Below are 21,990 nucleotides of genomic sequence, written 5' to 3'. Positions count from 1 at the left end.
AGGTGCAGAAAATAGAAGAATACTCTGTCATTCATGTCCCTGGCATGGCATGGCATGAAAGATGAAGAATAGGAGGCAAGAAAAAACTGAAATCTTTTTAATTAAAAAGAAACAAACAAACATGGTAATTAAGAGCAGTGGGATCTTTAGAGTCTACTGAACACATCTGTCTTAATTTTAGCAGAAAACTATACATACAATAAAACATTGTTGAGAATAAATTGCTTGAAATGGGCAAAGCAAGTGCAAAAATAAACATAATATGTTCCAGATGATTCTCCAATTGGTTGTGAATTCTGTTGATGAGTATCTTATACCTTAATGTTTTTCGGCCAAGTTCAACCTTTTGGTAGAAAAAAGGGATGGATATCTCCAGAGAGCTACGAAAATTTGATATAGATATAGATATAGATGATATACATATTTTCAGGTTAAATTTGATCCCGTGTAAAAGAAATTAAGTCCTGACTGTTTAAGCAGCCCACCAGTGTTTCATGTCAGACAGAAAATGGATGTAGCTCTGAGAGGTGAAATTGCTGAAGAAACCCTGGCTTGAAAGTAGATGTGATTACTCACATAAATGGTAGAAAAGTTAATTTGGCTTTTACTTTAAGTACAAAATATGTCTCTGCACTTTACTAGGTTGCTAATCATCTCATATGTGAAGGGAGATTCAGTGGATTCAGCTCCTGAAACCACTTAGCTATTACATTACATAAATCTAGGGTGATAACACAGTTCTGCAATTTATGTTTCAAAAGTCACTCTTAGAATTGTTTTGATACAATTACTGTGGATGAATTTCCAGTCAGGACTGGGTGTTTCAGGAATTGTTATTGACATTCAGAGCCCCAGTCACTGAACCCAGCTCATCTCAGTGTCAGATCTGGTGGAGCTGGTACCCTTCACCGTTGTTTGAACCTGCTGCCTTCACTCAGCTCCCTGTGCTGCCATGTATTTTTCATTGCCCTGGTAGCCAGCTCTCTCTAGGAAATTCAGGCAAGGTCAACTCAAAGTGTAGCATAGTTTTCTGCCTCTAGTTCTTTCGTTAATCGTAATTCAAAATTAGCACTGCTCTGAGGTTAAACCTGATTGTGTGAGATTAGTGCCATTTACAGTCTCCATTTACTGGATTTCCACAGTATTTTCCGAAGTTAGTTACTGAAACTGAGTTTTTTCTAAAGCCAATAAGTAACTAATTAAAACTTTCTGAATAGGCTAGTTGAGTGCTAATGACCAGAGGACGTCAGGATCTTAGTTTCATTCAGCTCCTAAGAATGACAGCTCTATCAGTCTGGCTTCTGAATTTATTTTATGCAAGGTAATGTGGGACAGAATGGTGTGTGAATTTCCTTCAATGAATCACCCATTACCCAGATGATCTTCGGAACTTTTAAATTCTGTGAATAGGTCTTGTCTGTATCCAGTTAGCTTATGATAGTTCTCTTGGAATCATTGCACAGAGTGTATATATATATATATATATGTGTATGTGTGTGTGTGTATAAGATGCACACAGATATTAGCCTATTGAACCAACAAAAGCTGTATTTTTACCAGACCTGAGTAAATGGAGCTCTGGATCAGACAAGTAAAAAGCTGTATTTTTACCAGACCTGAGTAAATGCAGCTCTGGATCAGACAAGTAGTCATGCTGGGAAGAACTGAATAGTTCCAGAGTATTTCAAGTTTCTGGATTTTGGACACAATGATCTTAAAGACCTTTTCCAGCCTAATGATTCTATGATTCTTTGATCTGTGGCCTGTCTGTGATAATAAACCCCCTGTTTGTCTAATTTTAAGTTTAAATGTTTCTTGAACAGTATTAATATGGGTGAGAAAAATTATTAGAACAGATGCAGTTTGCCCAAAGAGAGATGCAAATCAAGAAGGCATTCTGAAATAAAAAAAACGTCCTATGAATTTTCTACTGACTGAAATGACAGAAAAATGCACTGAAACAATGTAAAAATACCATTTGACAAACAAACTGTATTTGTAATCATAATTGTAGAGAAGTGTAATGTATGGCTTCTGACAACTGCTGGCATCTTCTAATTTCTACTTTAACCTTTGCGGAATTTTAACCAAATCAAATCATTAAATGCATAGAAATCAATTTACCAGGCTGGCATTGCAGCTTAGTATTAAACCTACACAGTAATTGCAGTATTTATTTTGATGCTGGTACACTGACACCAGTTTTGTGTTTTGTTTTCAACCAAGAGAATTAAGAAGACTAAGAAAAGTGCTAACTAACCACTGGTAAAAATAAGTCTGTGGCCTTTCACTGTAAATAACTGAAATAGGAAAATAAGTTATTTCATAGAATAATTTTGTTTAAAAACAGTTGGAGACTATCCTATGTCATTAGAATTTTCCAGAATTGAATAAAAACCAGACCCTTCTTTGTTATAAATATTGCCACTCTGATCTAGTGGGTGGCATCCCTGCCCATAGCAGGGGAGTTGAAACTAGATGGTTTTTAAGGTCCCTGCCAGCCCAAGCCTTTCAATAGTGATGATGATTCTGTGTATTTTTCTATTTAAATAATTGTTCACTTGAATATATTTTTTATCACTTTTCTGTCTCAAATAGAGCTGTGCTAACATTGGCACTGCTAGAGATTGTCTTAGAATTCTGAGTATTTCTTTGTGTTTGCTTCTGTATAACTCATAACTCATGTCTTTGGTTTTAGAGAAATCAGAATTCACTATCAGAGATCCATCTCTACTTCCTTGTAGCTGCAGTCCTTCCCACATTTTCATCATGCTCTCTGACATTCCTTTCCCAGTATATTTTCAGATCCATTATATATATTTTCCACATTTCAGACCTAATCTCCTGTTTAAACAGGGCTCCTAAATCAGGTAGCAATTAAGAGGAGTGGAGCAGCATGTATTAAAATATGTCCTATGATGAACTGAACTTCAGTGGGTATGTTATGGAATTAGGTTGGCCTCTAAGACAAAACTGGAACAAATGGGAACATCTCGAATTCTTTGGTGATGTAGTTTATTCTGGAGCCTGTTTAAACATGCAGTTGCAGTCCTCTCCAATCTATTCCCATTCCTGCTTCCCATATATTTTAGGAAGGAAAGGACTAGTTTAAAGCATAATTTATTCTGTGTTCATCTTTCTTCTCTGTTTATTTGTTTTTACAAAATTGTATTTGCTTTTATTTTTGTTAGAAAGCAATGTGTTTGAATAAAACCTAGCTTTGCAATCCCTATGTAGTGTGGATTTTAGCACTAAGACCTAGTAGGGAGTCTCTTTGTCCTATTTTGACACACAAACCATGAAAGGACTGCAGATCTTCATATGTGCCTTAGATGCACCCCACCAACTGAGATCTTGGTGTGCAACCTCTGAGGTTTATTTACTTCAGGTTTGCTGAGCTTCTGTGTCCTTGGTGCCTTGTGAGAGGCAAAGGAAGACTGAAGGGGATTTCATGTCAGAAGTATTTCATTTGTGACCTCTCATCCAGCATGATTTTATTGTGAGGGCTGAAATGATATGAGAGAAAAAGGCACATGCATCCACACTGTTCACATTTTAGACTGTCCTGGAATGCATTTGGGACAAAAATGGGCCCTGAGGCCGGGGAGCAAAGCTGTTCTTGCTGAGCATGGGAGAGCAGATGGCAGTTCTCCATTACTGAGCCCTGTGCCCAGCATCATGTAGCTTGGTGGCTCTGTGAAAAGCAGAACACTCTTCTTACACTAAAGGAGTGGCAACAGTTGATTGTGAATTTCTAAATAGATAGCATATGCAAAACCACATGAATTTGTTCCTTTTATATAAGAAGAATATTCTTGCTTTTTAGAAAAAAAAGTAAGGACAATAAAGTTTGGTACTGCACCAAAACATATTTGTGTAGTGTATGATACTTTCTTAGCTCATGAAAGGTGAATAATCATTATTGAATAATTAATTAATTATATTAATACTTTTAAAAAGAAATTTCATTCTTAAGTAAATTATATGTATAATTTTATGTATATATGTATATATATTTCCCAGTATTTCAAAAGTTTCCTAGTGTCTTGTGGGGACCTTACCTTTTATTTTTGACTAAATTAAAAGTGATTTTAATGGATTTTACTGTTATTTTTTTAATATACACACTTGAATACACCTGGTCCTACCTGCATGTAGAGGAAGAAGAGTTCCTCTTGTAAATCAGCTTATCTGAAACTGATTAATGAGCTATGACCAGTGTCATAAGAAATAATTTTTAAGCATATCAACAGTATTTTAACTGGATCCTGATGAAAGTTTTAAGCAGGTTGCCTTAGCACTTTTTGTAGTTTAGATCAGATACTGTGGCTCTTAACACAGTCAGCTTTATTTAATGAATCAGCATTTTAAAAGTAGCAAGTTCTGGTGGAGAAATGCCTTTGAGGCTCATAAACTTCATGACATCTGACTGGCAAACAATGCCAAAGTCTGAACACAGAAATACAAAATTGCTTTTAGTTGTAGGAGCAAAGTTCAAACAATTTTTGGAGCATTTCAGGAAGTAGATTGGACAAGTTTGCACTTGCATGCAGGCTGGCTTACTGATTTTACATCTTCAGCAATGCTTATTTTTTACTACTTTTTCATCAGCAGCAGCATTATACTTCTTATTTTATGTATATTAAGCTTAAAAATTATACTTTTAGAGTGGTAGTTCACAGATTTCATTATTCTGTCCTGTAAAGTATCTGCATCATGAGTCAGACAAACAGTTCAAGGTATACTGTCTGTATTAATTCTCGCATTACCGTCAGACGTGTGAAAATTTCCATTTTGAGTCCCTCCTGTTGCACATTCATTTTTCTTTTTAATGGAATAATTTTTAATTTATGTTTTTGTGTATTTTTAGGAACAAAATGTTTGAGTCTCTGATTTCAACCTATTCCAGAGGATTATCAATATAATTAGGGGAAGAAAAAAAGCCTATACAACATTTAGCATTTTGAGGCTAAAGACCAATATGTATTTCTTTGCTTTCTTTTTCAGTATATCCATTGTCTCTAAAATTTGTGTACTTCATAGTACACATAGTCTTTCTAACAGAATTATTTGAAATTTAATTTTATAAAATATCAAGGCAAAACTACTTACTGGATAACACATGGGCTAATATAAGCTTTCTGTGCTAAAACCAGTTTACAAAACACATACATAACTTGCCATTTTGTTAGTTTAGAAAACTAAAAATAAAAGCTGTGTTCTGCCTGTCATCAAATCTGTCTGCAGTGTTTAGTTGATTAATATTATGCTGATACCTTACCTCTTGACATTAACAAAGCTATTCACATTTTTTAAGAGCTGCTTTTGGTACTTTATTGCACAAGTTATGAGCAGAAATATGTGCACTTAAATGATAAGCAGTAACTCCAGCTCAGTGCTACAGGGTAACGAGGTTCAAAGGATATAAAATTTGTTCAGATTCGAATACGTTTAAAAACTGGGGACAAAGGGAAAAAAAAATAATAATGCATGCCCTTTTTCCCTGAGAGAAAAAAAGGCAGAAGTTATTCATTATCATGTTCTGGAAATGTCATTTACTTCATTGATGTCAATTGTTTTGCTTTGTCTTTATCTCATTCCTGTTTACATATCAAACAGTGCTAAGTGCAAAGCAGCTTTTCCTCTCTAAGCACAATACATTGTCCTCCCATATTCACATTTATTTAAAGAAGCAAAAATGTTTGTTGAAATTTCTTACTCTGTGAGTTTTTAAGTATGGTAGATATTAGTGGAATTTATTTTTGAAAGGTAATGGCTTGCTTTTATATACTCAATACCCTTCATCCCACTAGTTCTGAAAGCATTCTTTGAAACATATGTAGAACTACATTAATTTTCAGTCAGGCCAAACAATCCTAAAATTTAATTACACCTAAATTGCATCTTGGGATTTAGTAAGTAGTCACAGGAATAGCTAAACTCTTACAATAATTTAAAGTATTTCAGAGAAATGCTTTACAAATATTTAACATGAGAGCAGTAAACTGACCTAGTTGTAAGAAAACTGGTTTTTGAATGCTCATATTTTTTCTGTAACGAACCCGTATCTGAGATGTTATGATTTCTACATGAAGCTAAAGTAAAAATTTACTGATCTGCTAATGTTGATTTTTTACTGATGACCATTGTGCTTAATCAGGGCTACTACCCTGAACTGGATGGGAAGGAGGAATGGGGACTGCAAAGGAAAAAGCCATATGCCTTTCACATGATTGTGCAAGTGCATGGTTCATCGGGCAGCACTAATAAGGGGAAGGAAGGGATTTAGCTTGTTAATCCATGCTGCTGAATACAATGTCACATTAAATGACACCCACAACACGCATATCGATTGTGTTGGAGCTGGAACCTGATTATGAAATGCTGCTCCATCCTCCTGTGCCATTGGCTCTCTTGGGAGTTTTCAAGCAACAAAGCATCAGCTAATGAAGATTTTGTAACAATGCTCTGGTTTAGACTTTATATAACGACAAGTAGAGCTGAAAGATAAGTCTGTGTGGCTCATTGTGAAGTGTATCAGAAACTCCCCAGATGATGATGAGCAAAAAGTGCCATGGTTGTGTTGGGGCAGGTTCATCTGAGCTAAATAAAATATCGTGTTTTCTGCACTATGCCTAGGTCATACAGTTACAGTTCAAGAATGTTTGTGTCTCTTTGGAATCTCCATCACATAGAGTAGAAATAAGTGTAAGATGATGTAATATTAAGGTCTAATAATTATGTAAGCTATGCTTGGGACAGCTTAGAGTCTAGGCTGCCAGTACTGCTTATTTCCTTCAGACTCACACAGCTCAGTCTGCATTTCCTTCTTTCTCAGTGAAACAAAGCTGAACAGAGGGTGTTCACCTATAACCTCCAGTTATTTATGTTTATTCTGATACTAGGATTGAACTAAAATCAGTGGGACAAAGCACGTGTTTGAAGTTAGTTAGGCAGAAGTGTTTTGCTGAATCGAGACAATACACAGTGGTGAAGTAATTCATTATTCTATTTCATAGTACTTGTAAACCTGGCAAGAAGAGAAACCAACTTCTTGTTTTTCCAGTTGCCTAAAAACACTATATATGATGCCATGATGGGCATGGTCTGTGTCTGTTTTTGGAACAACCAATGCAGCATTTTATAGAAGCTGGCACTGAGAGCACACTTGTGTGTGCTTTTTAATGACACATTTTAGTTAAGGTCAAGCTGTAAGAAAAGCCTTCACAGCATTCAAAGAAAATTAATGTTTCCAGTAGGTATTTCTGAATCCATTCCATCTGACTGATGTGCTCATCTCTGAGCTATGGGCACGGTATTTCCCAGCAGCTGCCTATAAAGCTGACTGATGGAGAGGCTCATGCACAGCAAGTGACAAGTCAGTTCCATATCCTGCTTATCATCATGATGAGAAAGAGTTTGGACCACCTCTGTGTGAGGGGAGATATATGCAGGAAATCATATCCAGGATGAAGGTGACGTTTTGAAAGTGCCTGGTTTCAATCACCTCTTCTAAATTTCTTTAACTGGACAGCACATAATGGTTTTGGAGAACTATTGCATGACAGGTGTCCATAGGCTTACGGCATGATATATTAAAAAACAAACAAACAAACAAAAACAAACCAAAAAACAAAACAAACAACAACAGAAAAAAAAAAAACCCCAAAAAAAACAACATGGAGTTTTTGTCCTAAAAGTTGAAACAAAAACCTTCCGGGTTGGATAACTAGATATTAAGTATCCGAATCTCAGTTTTAAAATTTTTCTTTTTTTTAATATTTTATATATTTAAAAATATTTTTAATATTTTAATTGGCGAAAGAATATCAAGGCTTTTATTTGTATGTCATCTTTGTAAAAGAAATAAGGACTTTATAAACAAAATCCAGAAAATCTGATTCACAGCATGATCTGCAGAGGCTTGCACTACCTAATTAAGTATTGATACAGAGTCCTGTGTTTAGTGAGTAGTTTATCTTAAGTATTTATTCTTTGCCCCTTCCATGTAAATTATTTACGCAATATTTTTAAACTCCTTTTAGCAAACAAAATATACTGTATTTTGTGTTCAATTGTGCTAGAGTAGGAGTTGATACTATTCTCTTTCTCTCTGGGTTAGTTATAGAGGTATCCTACTAATAGCAGAGAAATGGCATGCAGGCAAGTGGATCAGCAGAAGAAAGCACACCATAGAATTCAATTCCTCACAGAAACCACTTGGCCAAGTGTCTCAAAAAAGAATAGATTGTGACATTCAGCTTCTCTCATGCATTTATTTTTTTTTCTTTAACCAACTAAAGGAATATAAACAGAGAAAAGTAATATTTTCCTTTGCTCTTGGTTTAAAAAAGGCCTCCAGAGATCTGGTATACAAAGGTCCAAGCCTTTGTATCAAGACAGGATCTACTGTGCAAACAGAGTGGTCCTTTGAAAATCTATTGCCTCAGGAGCACAAAAGAAAGAAAATACAACTGATTTGTGAGCCAGAGCAGTTTCATCTAGGTTCACATCCATGTTCCCTGTTCTTATCAGGACCATGATTCTATCATTCCCAGATCTTGAAACTTGTGATTTTCCACCTCAGGATTTGGAATAAGCAAAGTTTCTGTTCTGACTTCCAGCCCTATCTTTTTTTCACTTCATAAGTAAAAAAAGCATAAGAACTAAAGTCTAAATAAAGTAAGTTTGTGTTCATTTACTGTACACCTTTACTCAGGAGCCCAGTAGAATAAGGATCTCATCCTTCCTGAGTGATTATGTGCAAGAAAGGATTCTTGTTCAGCTATGCAGGTAGCCCTATTAATAAATAATTTCACATGGAAGGTACAAACCATTTACTGTCTAGATACAAAATCAAGCTAAGTTGTATTTGCTTGGAGATGTGGTGGTCATAGCATGTGTCCTGACAATTGTTTTAATCCAGCTTGCATTGAATATTTTCATCAATTCCAAGAGTTTGGTCCTGTGCCCCCATTCTTAAAAAAAAAAAAAAAAATCCAGGTATATTGAAGGTATTAAAAAAAAATCTTAAAAGAGGTTTTATTTGGTTTCTAGCTCATAAAAGGTAATTAAATTGTCTGGAAATTTCCTGATGATAAATTTGGCGTATCATTTTTTCTTGAAATTTGAGGTAAAATTCTATAGAATTTGAATTTTCTAAAATTGTAAAAAAGAAAGATGATTTAGAAGTTGGTGTCAAAACATTTGTTTTCAAGATCACAAGAAATTTTCCTCCTCATAAAATAATAATGCAGTGCTTTTTTTAACTACTAGCTAGACTAGTGGAAAGAGTTGCTGACCTGAGCAGAAGAGCAGAAATATTATCTTCCTTTTTTACTCATCGCTTGGTAGGAGTCTGGTGTTTAAGACTGATCTGGTTTTAGAACATTCTCATCACTTAAGATATTGAACAGTGTAAATTTCTGTTCAAATTTTACTCATTCTCAGATATCTTATGTCTCTAACACCTCTAGTGAAATTTTGCATTTTAGGGACTGTTTAAAGGTCAAGGTAATGTCTGCAACAATTAAAGACCTATCTTTGCATCTTTGATGTGCACCATTCTGGGGCCAAAATTACTGGTATTAAATGAGATTTTAAAAAAAAACAACAAACACCAAATAAACCAAAACAGGAGATCCCAACTTATCTGAGAAATAAATTTAATTTCTTTCATAGGATCACAGAATAATTCATTTTGGTACTAATAATTCAGGGGGTCTCTACTGTACTGCTGCTCCAAGCAGGACCAACTGGCAGATCAGATCAGATTGTTCAGAGTTTTGACGAATCTTGAAAATTTCCCGGTATGTTCTTCCAGACTGGGAATTTTTTGTCTTTCCAATATCTTTCTCTGTCTTCTGTAGGTGATATTTACTGTTTTGCTCCTAAGTCTATTTTCTGATACATTTTTGCTGCTGCTTTCCCCTGGATTTTCACTTATCTGATGCTGATTTTTCTGAAATGGGAAGCCCCAGATCACACAGAGTAGTCCAGTTCAAGCTTTAACCATGCTAGGTATTTTATGACTCCTATGTTGGCCTATGCAAATAAGGCTGTTGTATATGATGAATAATTTTTTGCATTATCAAGGCATAGTTGACTCTCATTTAGTTTATATTAGATGCTGTTCTGATAATCCACTGCCTAATCAGCTTTACCTGCCTTGAATTTGTCCTTTCAGTTATCCTTTTGTCTTATTCTATAATTGTTTGCTGTTGAATTGCATCTTTTTAATACTCATTTCTGTTTCGCCTAATTCCTGGACAAAATGTGCTTTCATCTGATCTCTGTCACTTTTTCTGACCAATAGAACAGGATACCCTTATTGACCCCCTTGCTTTTCTGTGAGGTTTTGGATGTTTGGTTTTGGTTGTGTTGTTTTTCTGGTGTTTTTTTGGTACTGAAGATATGTTCTCTGTTTCTAATCTAATCAGATTGTTCTGAGTATAAACAATAAGAAAACGAAGCTTTTTGCCTGTAACCTGAGGGGTTTTTTTACTACAGATCTTGACTGTGGTTGGTGAAATCCTTATTACCACAAGCAGCATTTACTTTCATTATTGTCTGTAATAAAGTTTCAAGATGTTTTGTACTGATTTTGTACTGTTTCCTTTATATCAAACCTGGCAGAGCCCAGAAAGCTGTAGAACAAAATTGAGGTGTGTCAGCGCTCATCCTCCATCAGGAGGAGTCAAGTGGGAAGCAGCTGGATGCTAGCTTAAAAAAAAACTCCAACCCTCCTTTTTAAATTGTAGGGCTTTATCCTAAAATTTTACAGTGCCTTAGAGTCACTTAATGATATAATCCTACCAAGAGTTATTTTAATTATTCACTAAAAGATGTATTTACTTCAGGAAATCCTCAGAAAAGCAGTGTCCATCTGGCAAATCCACGGTTCAGTTGAAAATCAATTCTTACAGTCCAGACAAAAGGGAATTTCTGGGAACTGATTGCAGCCTAGGAATCTCTTTCAGAGGGTTTCCCTGTCAGATATGACTGGGACCACTGCAATGAAGTAGCTATTTCTGTATCCTGCAGAGCAATATGTAATATTGTGCATGGCTTAAAATGGCTACTCTTATAGAATACGTGAACATTTCAGGTGTCAGATTCTACAAATGCAAAGTGGTTAGGATCATGTTTTGGTAAAGTTTTACTTTGTTAGTGAAATATCAAAGTTTATGATCAGATTTATTTTTTGTCTTTTCACAGATTTTATATACATGTAGTAGCTCGAAGAATAAACAGAAATTACTTGAATTGTTTATGTTGAATGAGGCAGATCACTTTGCTACTAAATGATTTTGGGTCACAGTTCAAAAGAAAATAAATTAATGTAAATCAGGTATTATTTTGCTGAATTTCTGTCAGTGGCAAACTGATAGTCAAAACTTTTCATTTTAATCTTTGCTTGTCTTAGCTAGTTGTAGCTTTAGTCTCATTATTTGTTCAATCAACTAAGCAGAGGATTAATTACTTGAACAAAGTTTTTAACTGCTTGGATTATGTAGGAAATTTTGAAATATGCTTATGTCACAAAAGTTCAGTATTGTTCAGGTAGGCTGACATACATATTTCTTCTTCATATTTGAGATATGACTACCAAATATGTGAGTTGAATAATTATGATGATGTGTGACCATTATAATGAGAATGATAAGGTAAACAGATAAGGTAACTATGGAACTATGTGAGTCAATAATGTTGAAGAATTGAATGTCACACTAAATACTTTTTTTTTACTCTTGGTTGTACTAGTCACTCTCCTACCTGAAAATGTGATCTATGGTGTCATTCTAATGATGGTTCAAAAATTGTATATTATGATAAACAATTTACTAAAAAATACTAAAAAATTACCACCGTTGACTTTTTCTTCTAAATAGTATTTTTTTTTTCTTTTAGAGAATAAAATAGATGAGATTGCTACAGTGCTGCAAATTAGAACTGTTAGACAAAAAATCAGAAAGAAAGCTATATAGTCCCTTATATTTCTCAAGAAATTGTCTATTTGATATAGCATTGTGCTTTTCTGAAAGTGACTCTACTGCAATTCAATTATTTTATCTTCTTTAGGAAAAGTTCTGTGAATCAGTGAGTTTCTTCTCTTTTAAATGAAAATGACTGACCATGTCTTTAAAAATTGCCTGTGTGCTGATATACTGTCTGGTAAAAGTACTAGTCTGATGCCAATGTCAGCATGGGGTATCACTTAAACAAATAGTTGAACAGTCAGCAGAAAGGGATTAATCACTAAAAACTCTTTGGTTTGTGACTTTTGCAAGAAATATAAATATCATTTGTCTGAGTAGCCATCTTCAGTTAAGAGGCTCAACTTCATCCAAAGTCTGAGAATCTTTTTCTAAATCTTCAGTAAACTAATTTGCCTGTGCATTTGCAGAAGGAATTTGCACACAGAGGTATGACAGTAAGGCTAGTAAAACTGAACTAAGCCTGAAACTGGTGCACAGCCTGTGTGCATCAGATATTATTAGCTCTGGATTATATGGAAGTAATACCTGTTTTACTAAAATCATCAGCCACAAAGAGCTCAGGAGTCACCAGATCTGGTTTACATTTGAACACAGACTATTTTGTTGGAAACTTATAGGAACATTGCACACACACTCAAATATTATCGTGGGTTTTCATAGGTATAGTTCACAAAGACAAAAATCTAAGTAAAAATAATAAATTAAATCTCCATGGTAGGTTCAAAATATAAATGTTAAGCAGTTTAGTTCCTCTTCATCACCAGCAATGCCATTCTGCCCAGGCCACTTAAATGTCAAAAGACAAAAATGCAGTATAAATATGAGGAAAGATACACATCCTAGAAAAAAGTTTACATTTCATGGAAAAATGATTTGTCTTCAACCAAGGGATGTTTATTATTATTAGGACTTTTGCACCGTGACACGTCTCTTTCCCCTTTCTTTAATTTTGTAGAAGAGGGGACAATTTAAGATTTGTTCTGAACTCTAGTTCTGCAATAGAAATAAGTTACAATAGTAATATTGACACAAATCATGTCCCAAACCCTTTTAGTCCTCAACACCTTTAAGGTGGAAAGAATGAGCTGCCAGGGAGCTGTTTTAAAAGAAAAATAAGATTCTATCCAAATGTTTCTTGGTTTTGAGGTAGACCGTACTTAATAATTAGGAAAATATGTGTCCTTGTATGGCTACAATATATTATGTTACACTGTATATTTCTTACATTTTGTGAGGGTTGTATGATATCTATCAGCAGTTCTAAGTGCTCTATACAATTAATCTGTCCTTAATGTGAGTATACTCTATATTATAAATGTATAGCAGTCAAATGTGCAACTCTTCAAAGCAATGTTTCATATTTCATTAGTCCTTAAATCATTTGGAAAAAATGAGTGGGCCTCATAAAGTGTTATAAAATAATTTAATTGCTTTTAGACTGGGGAAACTAAATTGAAGTGCACCTTAGAAAATGTCCAACTGCATCCCTTTCCAAGAGCACCAGCACATCTGCTGATTAAGTCTTCAGGATGTGTATAGCTGGGAAAGTCAGATTCTCTTCCAGCAGGCACGTCCCAGCAGATGCTGCAGTTTGTGGATGGTTTGTGGAGCCATGGCACCTGGTTTGGCAGGTTCCCAGTTTGCCCCTTGCTGAATCAGCATTGCTGTGCTGAAGGCAAGAGCTGGCACGAGTGCTTTCAGCTCAGCCCTTCCCTCTCGGGGAGTGGGGGTTCTGCACCACCTTGCTGTGCTGCAGCCTGCTTGCAGAGGGGCTGTAGTGCTCACACAGCTTCCTGCAGCAGCGGCACCCACCAGCACTTCAGCTGTGCTGAAAATTGCTGCTTAAATGGGATGCCTTAAAAAGGAGTGTGGAGTATTCTCTTCACAGAACAGGAAAGACTACTCCCTGCTCAGCACAGGGAGAGACAAAGAGTTATTTAGGGACAAAACCATTGAGGAGGAGGCTTTTTTTTGCAGAAATGGCCATATGCTTCCAACTCCTACAACATTCGACAATAGAATATTTTGACAGCAGAGTGGCTGCTGCTGTAAATCTCCTAATTATGGAGCAAAAGTGCCACCAGCTCATGATGCATAACATGTTACTGGCATAAGCTCATGCAGCAGTTCAGAAGAGTGGAATTTTTTCTGGTGGAGTAACCTTTACACCACAAGGTTCTATGCCAGATTCAGTATTAGATGTATTCTAGGCTCCCTTTGAACCTACAGGCAATGTTAAAAACTCCAGGGAAAAAAAAAAGGAAAAAAGCCCCACAAAACATAAAGCTGGCTATACTTTGTATCATCTGCTCTAGTTGATTTGACAGCTGTGCTATCATTTGTACCTATCTCAGTCTGACAAAATTAATGGTTTAGTAACCTTGAGGAGCCAGTGCTGAGCTCTGGCAGGGATGCTCACATGTTCTTAATGGTTCTCACCAGCTTTATCCACTGAGTTGAGAGGCTTGTTCATACTTGAGATAACTGCTGAGTTAGGCCTCGTGTGGGTGCAAAAGGTACTCATGCTCCCAGGCACACATTTTTAACCCCATCATTCTTCTTCTGGCCACCTGCTGTGGTAAATTATGCCATTATCAGTGCAAGGGGAATCCACACTGATAAATCTGATACAGATTCACACAAAATGCCTTTTATGTTTCATTGTGGGTCCTATTTAAACCTCCTTTGTTGGAAAAGTGCAAATACTAAATAATTCTTCCTACACACATTCATGTAAAAGGGCATCCTTATAAGAACTACCACCCCTACTAGAGTGTTGCTAGACCTTCTGTGGTAATAGGAGTTTATTTTGAAACTTTGTCTCTATAGTGGTATGAGAACATGATTGTAAACAAGAATTGTAAAAAACTAAACCAGTATTGTTTCCCATATTTAAGTGACAGATCATAGACTGAGCATCAGTAGAGAGCAGAATAATTGTGGGGAATTTTTGTTGTAATTGTGGTGGAGGGTGAGGGCTGAAATGTGTGTAAATTGTCTACCTTTGTCGGTGTAGTGATGTTGTTATTTGGCCAAAGGTGTGGAGAGTTCTTTTGTTTATTTAAGCGACATTTGTGAAGATTGCAGATTGTGTGATGAATGTGTATTTTGATGATTATGATAATTTAATGAAAACAATACAAGAAAATTTCTTACATTCTCAGCACTGTGTAATTAGAAGTCAGATCCTGTAAGATGTTCAGACACCTCATTCTTAGTGATTTCAGCTCTATAAAAATATCTGAATACTTTTAAAAATATTGACTTACTTCAAAAGGATCAAAATGAATGGTTGTAAAGGCTAGATTGCTGCGCTTTTCAATAATCTGTTTTGCTACAGTTTGTGATTAATCTGTTTTGTGTTATTACTCTTTATGTTGCTTACATTTTCTCCTTTCCTGAGTTAGCTGCTGCACTAGTGTCTCTTTCTCTGCTAATCATTGTTTTTGGGTAGGTACATAAAATTTCCTTTTGCTTTGCAGTGTGCAAAGCAGTACAGCTTAAGGGCTGTACAGTTACCACTCTGTGTACTTGGTCACTGCTTCATTTTGAGAGAGGTTGAGTGCACCTATCACCCATGCAGCTGCTGGGGGAAGGATTGATCATCGTGGTAGTTAAGGGCTGATCTATTCCCTCGTCAGCAAGAGGGGAATTTAGAGCAGTCAGAGCTATCAGAGGTTCTCCTCAAATCTGCCTTTGAAGGGGAATCTCTGGTAGTGCAAGAATGGCTGAACTGGCAGTGGTATAAACCCAGTTTGAAATTTCAGCTGCTATGTAGGGCAAAAGCTGGGATTGGAGGGAGTCTTAAGCAAAATTTTAAGAAAGAAATACAGAACATTCTGTTTGTACCAACATTCTGTTGGTACTGCTCCCTCCAAAGGCTGAGAAAAATCTGCAATAAACTTCTGGCTAGAAATGTAAAGCTAGACTTTAACTTCAAAAGTTTGATCATGTACCACCTTGTAAATACCAGATATGCTGTTTTTCCTCTGTGCAGGTATCTAAGCCAGACTGCATTAGAAGAGATGATGTTAGCAGCCAACCCTCAAAACAGGGAGAAATTAACCATACTAAAGCAAGCTCTAGGTGCTCTGGGATTCAATAGCCTGGTAAGTTGCATGAGCTTATGTTATTTGTGGCTAAAATAATCATATAAATTGAAAGCAGGCTATAAGTTACTCTCACGGATAGCATTTTGTGGCTAGAAGAAGCACCTTTCTGTCCTTTTTTTTTTTTCCCTGTTAGTTAAGATATTGAAACAAATACAGCAGTAGTTTACTCCAGGGAAATTACTGTAATCACTTTTAATTAGACACAGAACCAACAATGTAAATCTTTTTCGTTTTTAAAGATTCACAAAACAGCTTCAAGGTACAATACTCTGAACAATTAAATTGCATAGATAAAAAGAAGCAATCAAATCCCATATGACACCTCATAAAAGCCACAGAAATCTTTTTCTCTTCCTTATTATCTCCTATCCTTATTAATTTCATGAAACACACATATGGTAACAGCACCTGAAAAGAATACCTATTTAGGAAAGAAAATTAGAGCCAGGTAACTTGAAAGAGCTGACTTAATTCCCCAAAAGCAACAAGAAGATAGGCCTGCAGTTTGTCTTTAATTCTATGAAACTAAAGACGATAATTTGGAAAATTAATCAAGAGGTTCTAGAGGAGAGCAGTGTGACGGAAATCAGAAGTAGAAGGATGAATATAAGAACTCATGTAAACTGTGCATCCCTTCAGGATACTGCAGTGCTTGACAAACTCCCCATATTTCTTACAAATATGGATGCTACCAAGCACACTGTAGCTGGAGCACTTCTGCAACAGAAATACATAAGCAACAGTAGTTTTAGAAGGAGGTAAGAACTTACTCCTGTACCATATCATTAGAAAGAAGGGGACCAAAATTTAATGTAACTCTAAGTTAAAACATCATCAAAAATGACAGACGGGCAGCAGTTGTAAAAAAAAGGATCAAGGGCTGTCAGCAAAAATTTTGTCAATCTGCTGAAGCTGTTCTTTAGGTGGGAAGTGTAGACTTCTGTGGTGGTAGTGGTACATCATGGAGCTGTTTGGCATTCCCATGTTAAGGCAGTAAAAAGTGTCACCTTTCAATGTAAGGAATAGTAGGGTTTGTTTTCATGAATGTTCATGAGGCCATGTACAAAATTGAACACACATGGCTATATATAGCAATATTATTCCTTACTTTTAGCGGATCTGTACTAGTGGATTTCAATAACAAAACGTACAGACACTTCTGGATTAAGCCCAGTGTTCAGTTTGTTGGATCTCTCTTGCTCTTTCATGAATGTTTCTGTTCTGTTGAGGAAGGCGTTCTGTGGAAAGCCAGGGCACAGGAAATATATCTCTCTCTGCTCTGAGGGGTTCTGACCCCCAGAGAAACACTGACTTTGACCCTCATTCATGGAGAAAGCTTCCAAAACTTCAAGATAAACTGGAGTCCACAAAAGTGTGATTATAGAGAGTAGTGTAGTATGTCACTTGGGTGAGAAATTTAGGTTTTGGGATTCTTTAGTATATTGTAGGTGGGAACAAGATGGAGGACATAGGGCATCGTCCTGAGCTGCTTCTTCTTGCTTCTTCCTTCTCTTCATGGTTTGGGTGATGTTCTGTAATTGGACAGAAAAGTCCACATTGCGGTCTTCGAGGGATCAGTTATTGGGTTAGAAGGGAAAACAACCTAGGTATCAGTTTTTAACTGGATAGTTTAGTCTTAAAAGACCTTGTAACAATAGGCTATTAGCCATTTTTGCTGTGCTCTTCCAGCACACAGAGTCTGGTATAGACAGCGTGCAAAACTCTAAATAAGATAACAATAAACAAGAAGCTGAAGACTGAAAAAGTCCTGTGCTTCTCCTTTTCCTGACACCAAACCACTCCAGGAGGGTTTCCCTTGACAGGGGAACCCCCGGGGAGGGGCCCATTGTGAGGCCCAGAAATCCATAAGGTTCAGCCCATAAATAAATAAATGAATGCTAAATGAATCATGACTTATAAGCCTGCAGTAGCTGTCTGAGAATGCTTCATACACAGTATTCTTTTGAGTCTTATAATTTATTTCACTCAGAATTCTGAAAAAGAAGTTACCTCTCTGAAAAGTGTCAACATTTTAAAACCTGGTCTGTATTCAGGCAGTATTAGAATAATATTTAGGGGACAAGAAATGTGAGAAACTCTCAAGTACTGCAGGCTGATCTCCTGTGTTGAATGTTGGAGGGTAATATGTAGATAAAACACAGTCTTAAAATTTCTACCCATTACTTCTGAGGTACAGGGAGAGGTCTGGGTGTATCATTCTTTGACTGCCTAGCCACATTTAATGTCAGAGTAGATAATCTTTTTGAAGAACTACTAAAAAATTCGTTAGCAGCCATTAATGCTATCTTCCAAAGAATGGTAGTGTTTATTAAAACCAACTTCTGTTTTAATGGTGAGGAAACATGCATCTTACACAATGATAAAGTGTTTGAGAATCTGGAATGTGAAATATACCTGAGACCTTACCAAAATCACCTCAATCAGAAGCTGTCCCAGCCCACTGTCATTCAGTGCTGCACAGGAATCCCCAAGCCAGTTCTGAACGAGTTAACCTACAAGCAATGAGTGTGCACTGCCAGTGTGCCACTTCATCTTGCCTGAGATACATCCCAAGAAGCAGAGTATAGCACCCTAGTTTGAATGCTATATTAGCATGACTTCTTCTATTTTAAGAGTTATCTTGTTCAGACTTTCTCTGTATATATTGGATCTTTTGAATCTTCAGCTTTGGTACCATGTAATACTAAAACACACTGTTGCACTATTGACACCTCTCTCATACAGTAAGAGATTGACATTCTTGTCTTAAAATGTAGTTTAGAAAACCAAACTTGCTTAAACAGCACTGGAGGTGCTGTAATCTATCTCAGAAAGACTTTAAGCTTTACTTTAGGCTTTTTCCCTTGATGACTGGCATATTTGTCAGGGAAAGAAGAAATTAAGAAGAAAACTTGAAAAAAAAGAGGATGTATTAACAAAGCATTTCATTAGTATAGTATGTATAATCTTAGTCTTCAAATTCTGATAAGTGAAATTTCTCACTGTCGCTTCTGAAGTTTCAGCAGAAACAGGCTCTAAATATTATTTTTAAAAAAATATTTCAAGAATTATCAATTAATTTTGTTGTACATAATACCATGTAATGTTATAGTGGATATCAGGTTTCCTGTTTTAAGAAGCACCATTGTTATATAACTGACCTTAAAATAAAAAAACTTCCAAAAACACACAATGCTTTCCATATTTTAGGATTTAAGGTTCATATTCCACAGAGCATATTTTTCCTTGAATTTAAAAATACTTTAAATATAATTAACCAACCAAAACAACTGAAGACAGTTAGTTCTCTTCTTGCTGTGATAAAAATGAGGTCAGAAGAAATCTGCCCCTAAAGATAGCTTCTTCACAATCTGAGACATCACAGAAGAGTGTGCAATCTCAGAGGGAAAGTGTGAGGGTAAGGAAAGTTGCTTTTGTTTCTTTTGGGCCTTAATTACAGCTTTTAATACCTATAGAGCTGGACACTCTGTGAATTCAGTTGGCTGAGGCAAAAAAACCCTTGCTGTTCCCAGATACAAAAATTGTCTCAATGGAAATTCTCTATGGACAAGATATGTTTTATTTCTTGCAGAAACAGTGCATCCATGAAAGATATTTCAGTATTTTTATGACATTGGGAAAAACTTTCTTAAACCAGTGGTTAATGTGACATTAAAACAAGGAAATAAAAAGTAATTTTGTTGGTTCATGTCTTAGCTAGGTTCCAGTTTGTTTTCAAATTTCCTGTTAATAATTCAAATGTGAATGCTCTTCAACTTATCAAATGCTAATGATCCAAACTAACAGAATTTATATTTATATAAAGCATTGCCTTTCACTGGTCCAACAGATCTTTTCTTTATCTTTAATTCTGAAAAAAAAAAAATGTGCAGGAGGTGGAGAACCTGTTTGTGATTCTGTCAGCAATTCTGCATCTTGGAGACATTCGCTTCACAGCCCTGACGGATGCTGAGACAGCGTTCGTGTCAGACCTGCAGCTCCTGGAGCAAGGTCAGTAGGACACGACCCCGGAGTGTCGCCCGCTGCTCCCACTGCAGGGAAATTGCGCTGTTCCACCGACAGATGGAAACACAATTCCAGGGAGACAAACAGAAATGGCTTCTGAAAATTCATAAGTTACTGTGGGAAGACAGTATCCAATTGACTTGGGTGTTTTATAAATTACAGATTTTTATGGGATGAAATAAAATGCCAGTATTGCAAATTAGCTAATTAAATGTCATATTTAATGCTATCGTTTGCCAAAAGAAATTATACAGTGCACTTTGTGCAGTCTTGTTTTGAAATGCTTTTGCGCTGCTTGTCAACAGCTGAAAAATTTGCCTTGAATTGAATTCCTTACATTCAAAATCAATGTCTGAAAAGGGACTCTTGTTTCTGTGCTTTGAAGTTTGCCCTCTTGGTCACTAACAAATCTCCTTCAAGTGGCTTATGGGTACAGAATGTCAATGAGTAGCATACCTTCACTCTAATACCACAGAAAGTCTGCCAAACCCTGGGGAAGGTCCTGAGTAGTCTTTGAAGGGGAAAGAAAGTTGTAATGTAATATAGAGATACATTAATACTTCACAAAATAGTGATTATAGTAATCCTATTTTATGTGTCCGTTGATTTTGATTGCTCCTGTGACAGCATCCTTTACTTTAATGTTTGAATTCTTTCACTGTTCAAAAAGAAATCTGCAGAAGCAAACCTGTTGTAAAAAATGAAATATGCTGTATGCCATAAATCAGTCTTTCTTCACATTTTCTTTTCCTTTCAGTGGCAGGGATGCTGCAGGTTTCACCAGATGAGCTTGCTTCGGCCTTAACAACTGATGTTCAGTATTTTAAAGGTAATCTTCTCCAAGTTTATATTCTCATAGATCAGGCCTGGTGGCATTTTGAGCCTTCTGATTTAAAATTTAAAAGCTGTCAATTTTTTTGTTTCTTATTTCTTGTATGATCCTGTAAATATTCCCTCTGAGGAATATGTAGGCTTATCTGCCATGCAGTAAATCAGACTGGGCCACTAAATTAGAAATGCCTTTGTAATATGGAACAAAGCAGTTTTACACTGTGATGCTGATGGGCTCCTAACTTGATTAATTTTACAAAAGTGTGTCAAGATAACAGATTGGATATTCATAGAGAATATTAGTAAGAGCTGTAATCAACAGGAGTGTCTTAGGGAAAAAAATCTGAAAAAAGTATTTTCAGTAAAATATTAGTTCTGTGTAGTACTCATACACATTTCTTTTGAACAAAGTATAAAGACATGTATTCCCAAACTTAAAATCTTTTGAGTGTTGACAGTCTTCTCATCTTGCACTGGAGGCTTCAGAAAAAAGCTAACACCATGTAAATGTTTGGCAAAGGAGAAGCAACTGTAACTAAATTTACTGTAACTAAAATTACTTAAGGCAAAGTTTACAGCACACTTTCATCTCCATTTTCTGCTCTTTCTCTTAGGAGACACGATTGTTCGGAGGCACACTATAGAGATTGCAGAATTTTACCGGGATCTCTTGGCAAAATCTCTCTATGGTCGTTTATTTAGCTTTTTAGTCAACACAATCAACTGCTACCTTCAAAATCAAGATGAGAGTGGCAGGTAGGAGAGTCATTGGAAACTATTAGGTGTTCCATTGTCTGTTCAAACTCAGAACCCTAAAAGAAACATGATTCCTTTAAATGGTGGAATTTAATGCACCCTGATAAAGTTTTAAAGAACTTTAGCATGACAGTGATGCTTGAATCTTTAAAGCATTGGCTATTCCTTCTAACTGCTTCTACTGTAATTTGTTTGCTTATGTAGGAGGCCACGGTACTTCATGTGGTAATCTAGATTGGTGGTTGCAATTAATAGCCTTTTAGGAC

At 36.1% G+C, this 21,990-nt stretch overlaps 1 protein-coding gene across 8 annotated transcripts in view; it reads left to right on the top strand.

Annotated features, from left to right (window-relative positions):
- Nucleotides 1-21,990, top strand: part of MYO16 (myosin XVI) — a 359,429-nt gene that overhangs the window by 215,555 nt on the left and 121,884 nt on the right. For all 8 annotated transcript variants that reach the window (XM_014267408.3, XM_074535973.1, XM_074535972.1 and 5 more), the window contains 4 exons: nucleotides 15,997-16,108; nucleotides 20,005-20,122; nucleotides 20,895-20,966; nucleotides 21,583-21,724. In XM_014267408.3, the coding sequence (XP_014122883.2) occupies nucleotides 15,997-16,108; nucleotides 20,005-20,122; nucleotides 20,895-20,966; nucleotides 21,583-21,724 (444 nt within the window). The remainder of the gene's footprint in view (nucleotides 1-15,996; nucleotides 16,109-20,004; nucleotides 20,123-20,894; nucleotides 20,967-21,582; nucleotides 21,725-21,990) is intronic.

This window comes from Zonotrichia albicollis, chromosome 2 (genome assembly GCF_047830755.1).
Source record: "Zonotrichia albicollis isolate bZonAlb1 chromosome 2, bZonAlb1.hap1, whole genome shotgun sequence".
Lineage (NCBI taxonomy): Eukaryota > Metazoa > Chordata > Aves > Passeriformes > Passerellidae > Zonotrichia > Zonotrichia albicollis.
Note: the sequence above shows the minus strand (reverse complement) of the source record. Positions and strands in the feature narration are given on the sequence as shown.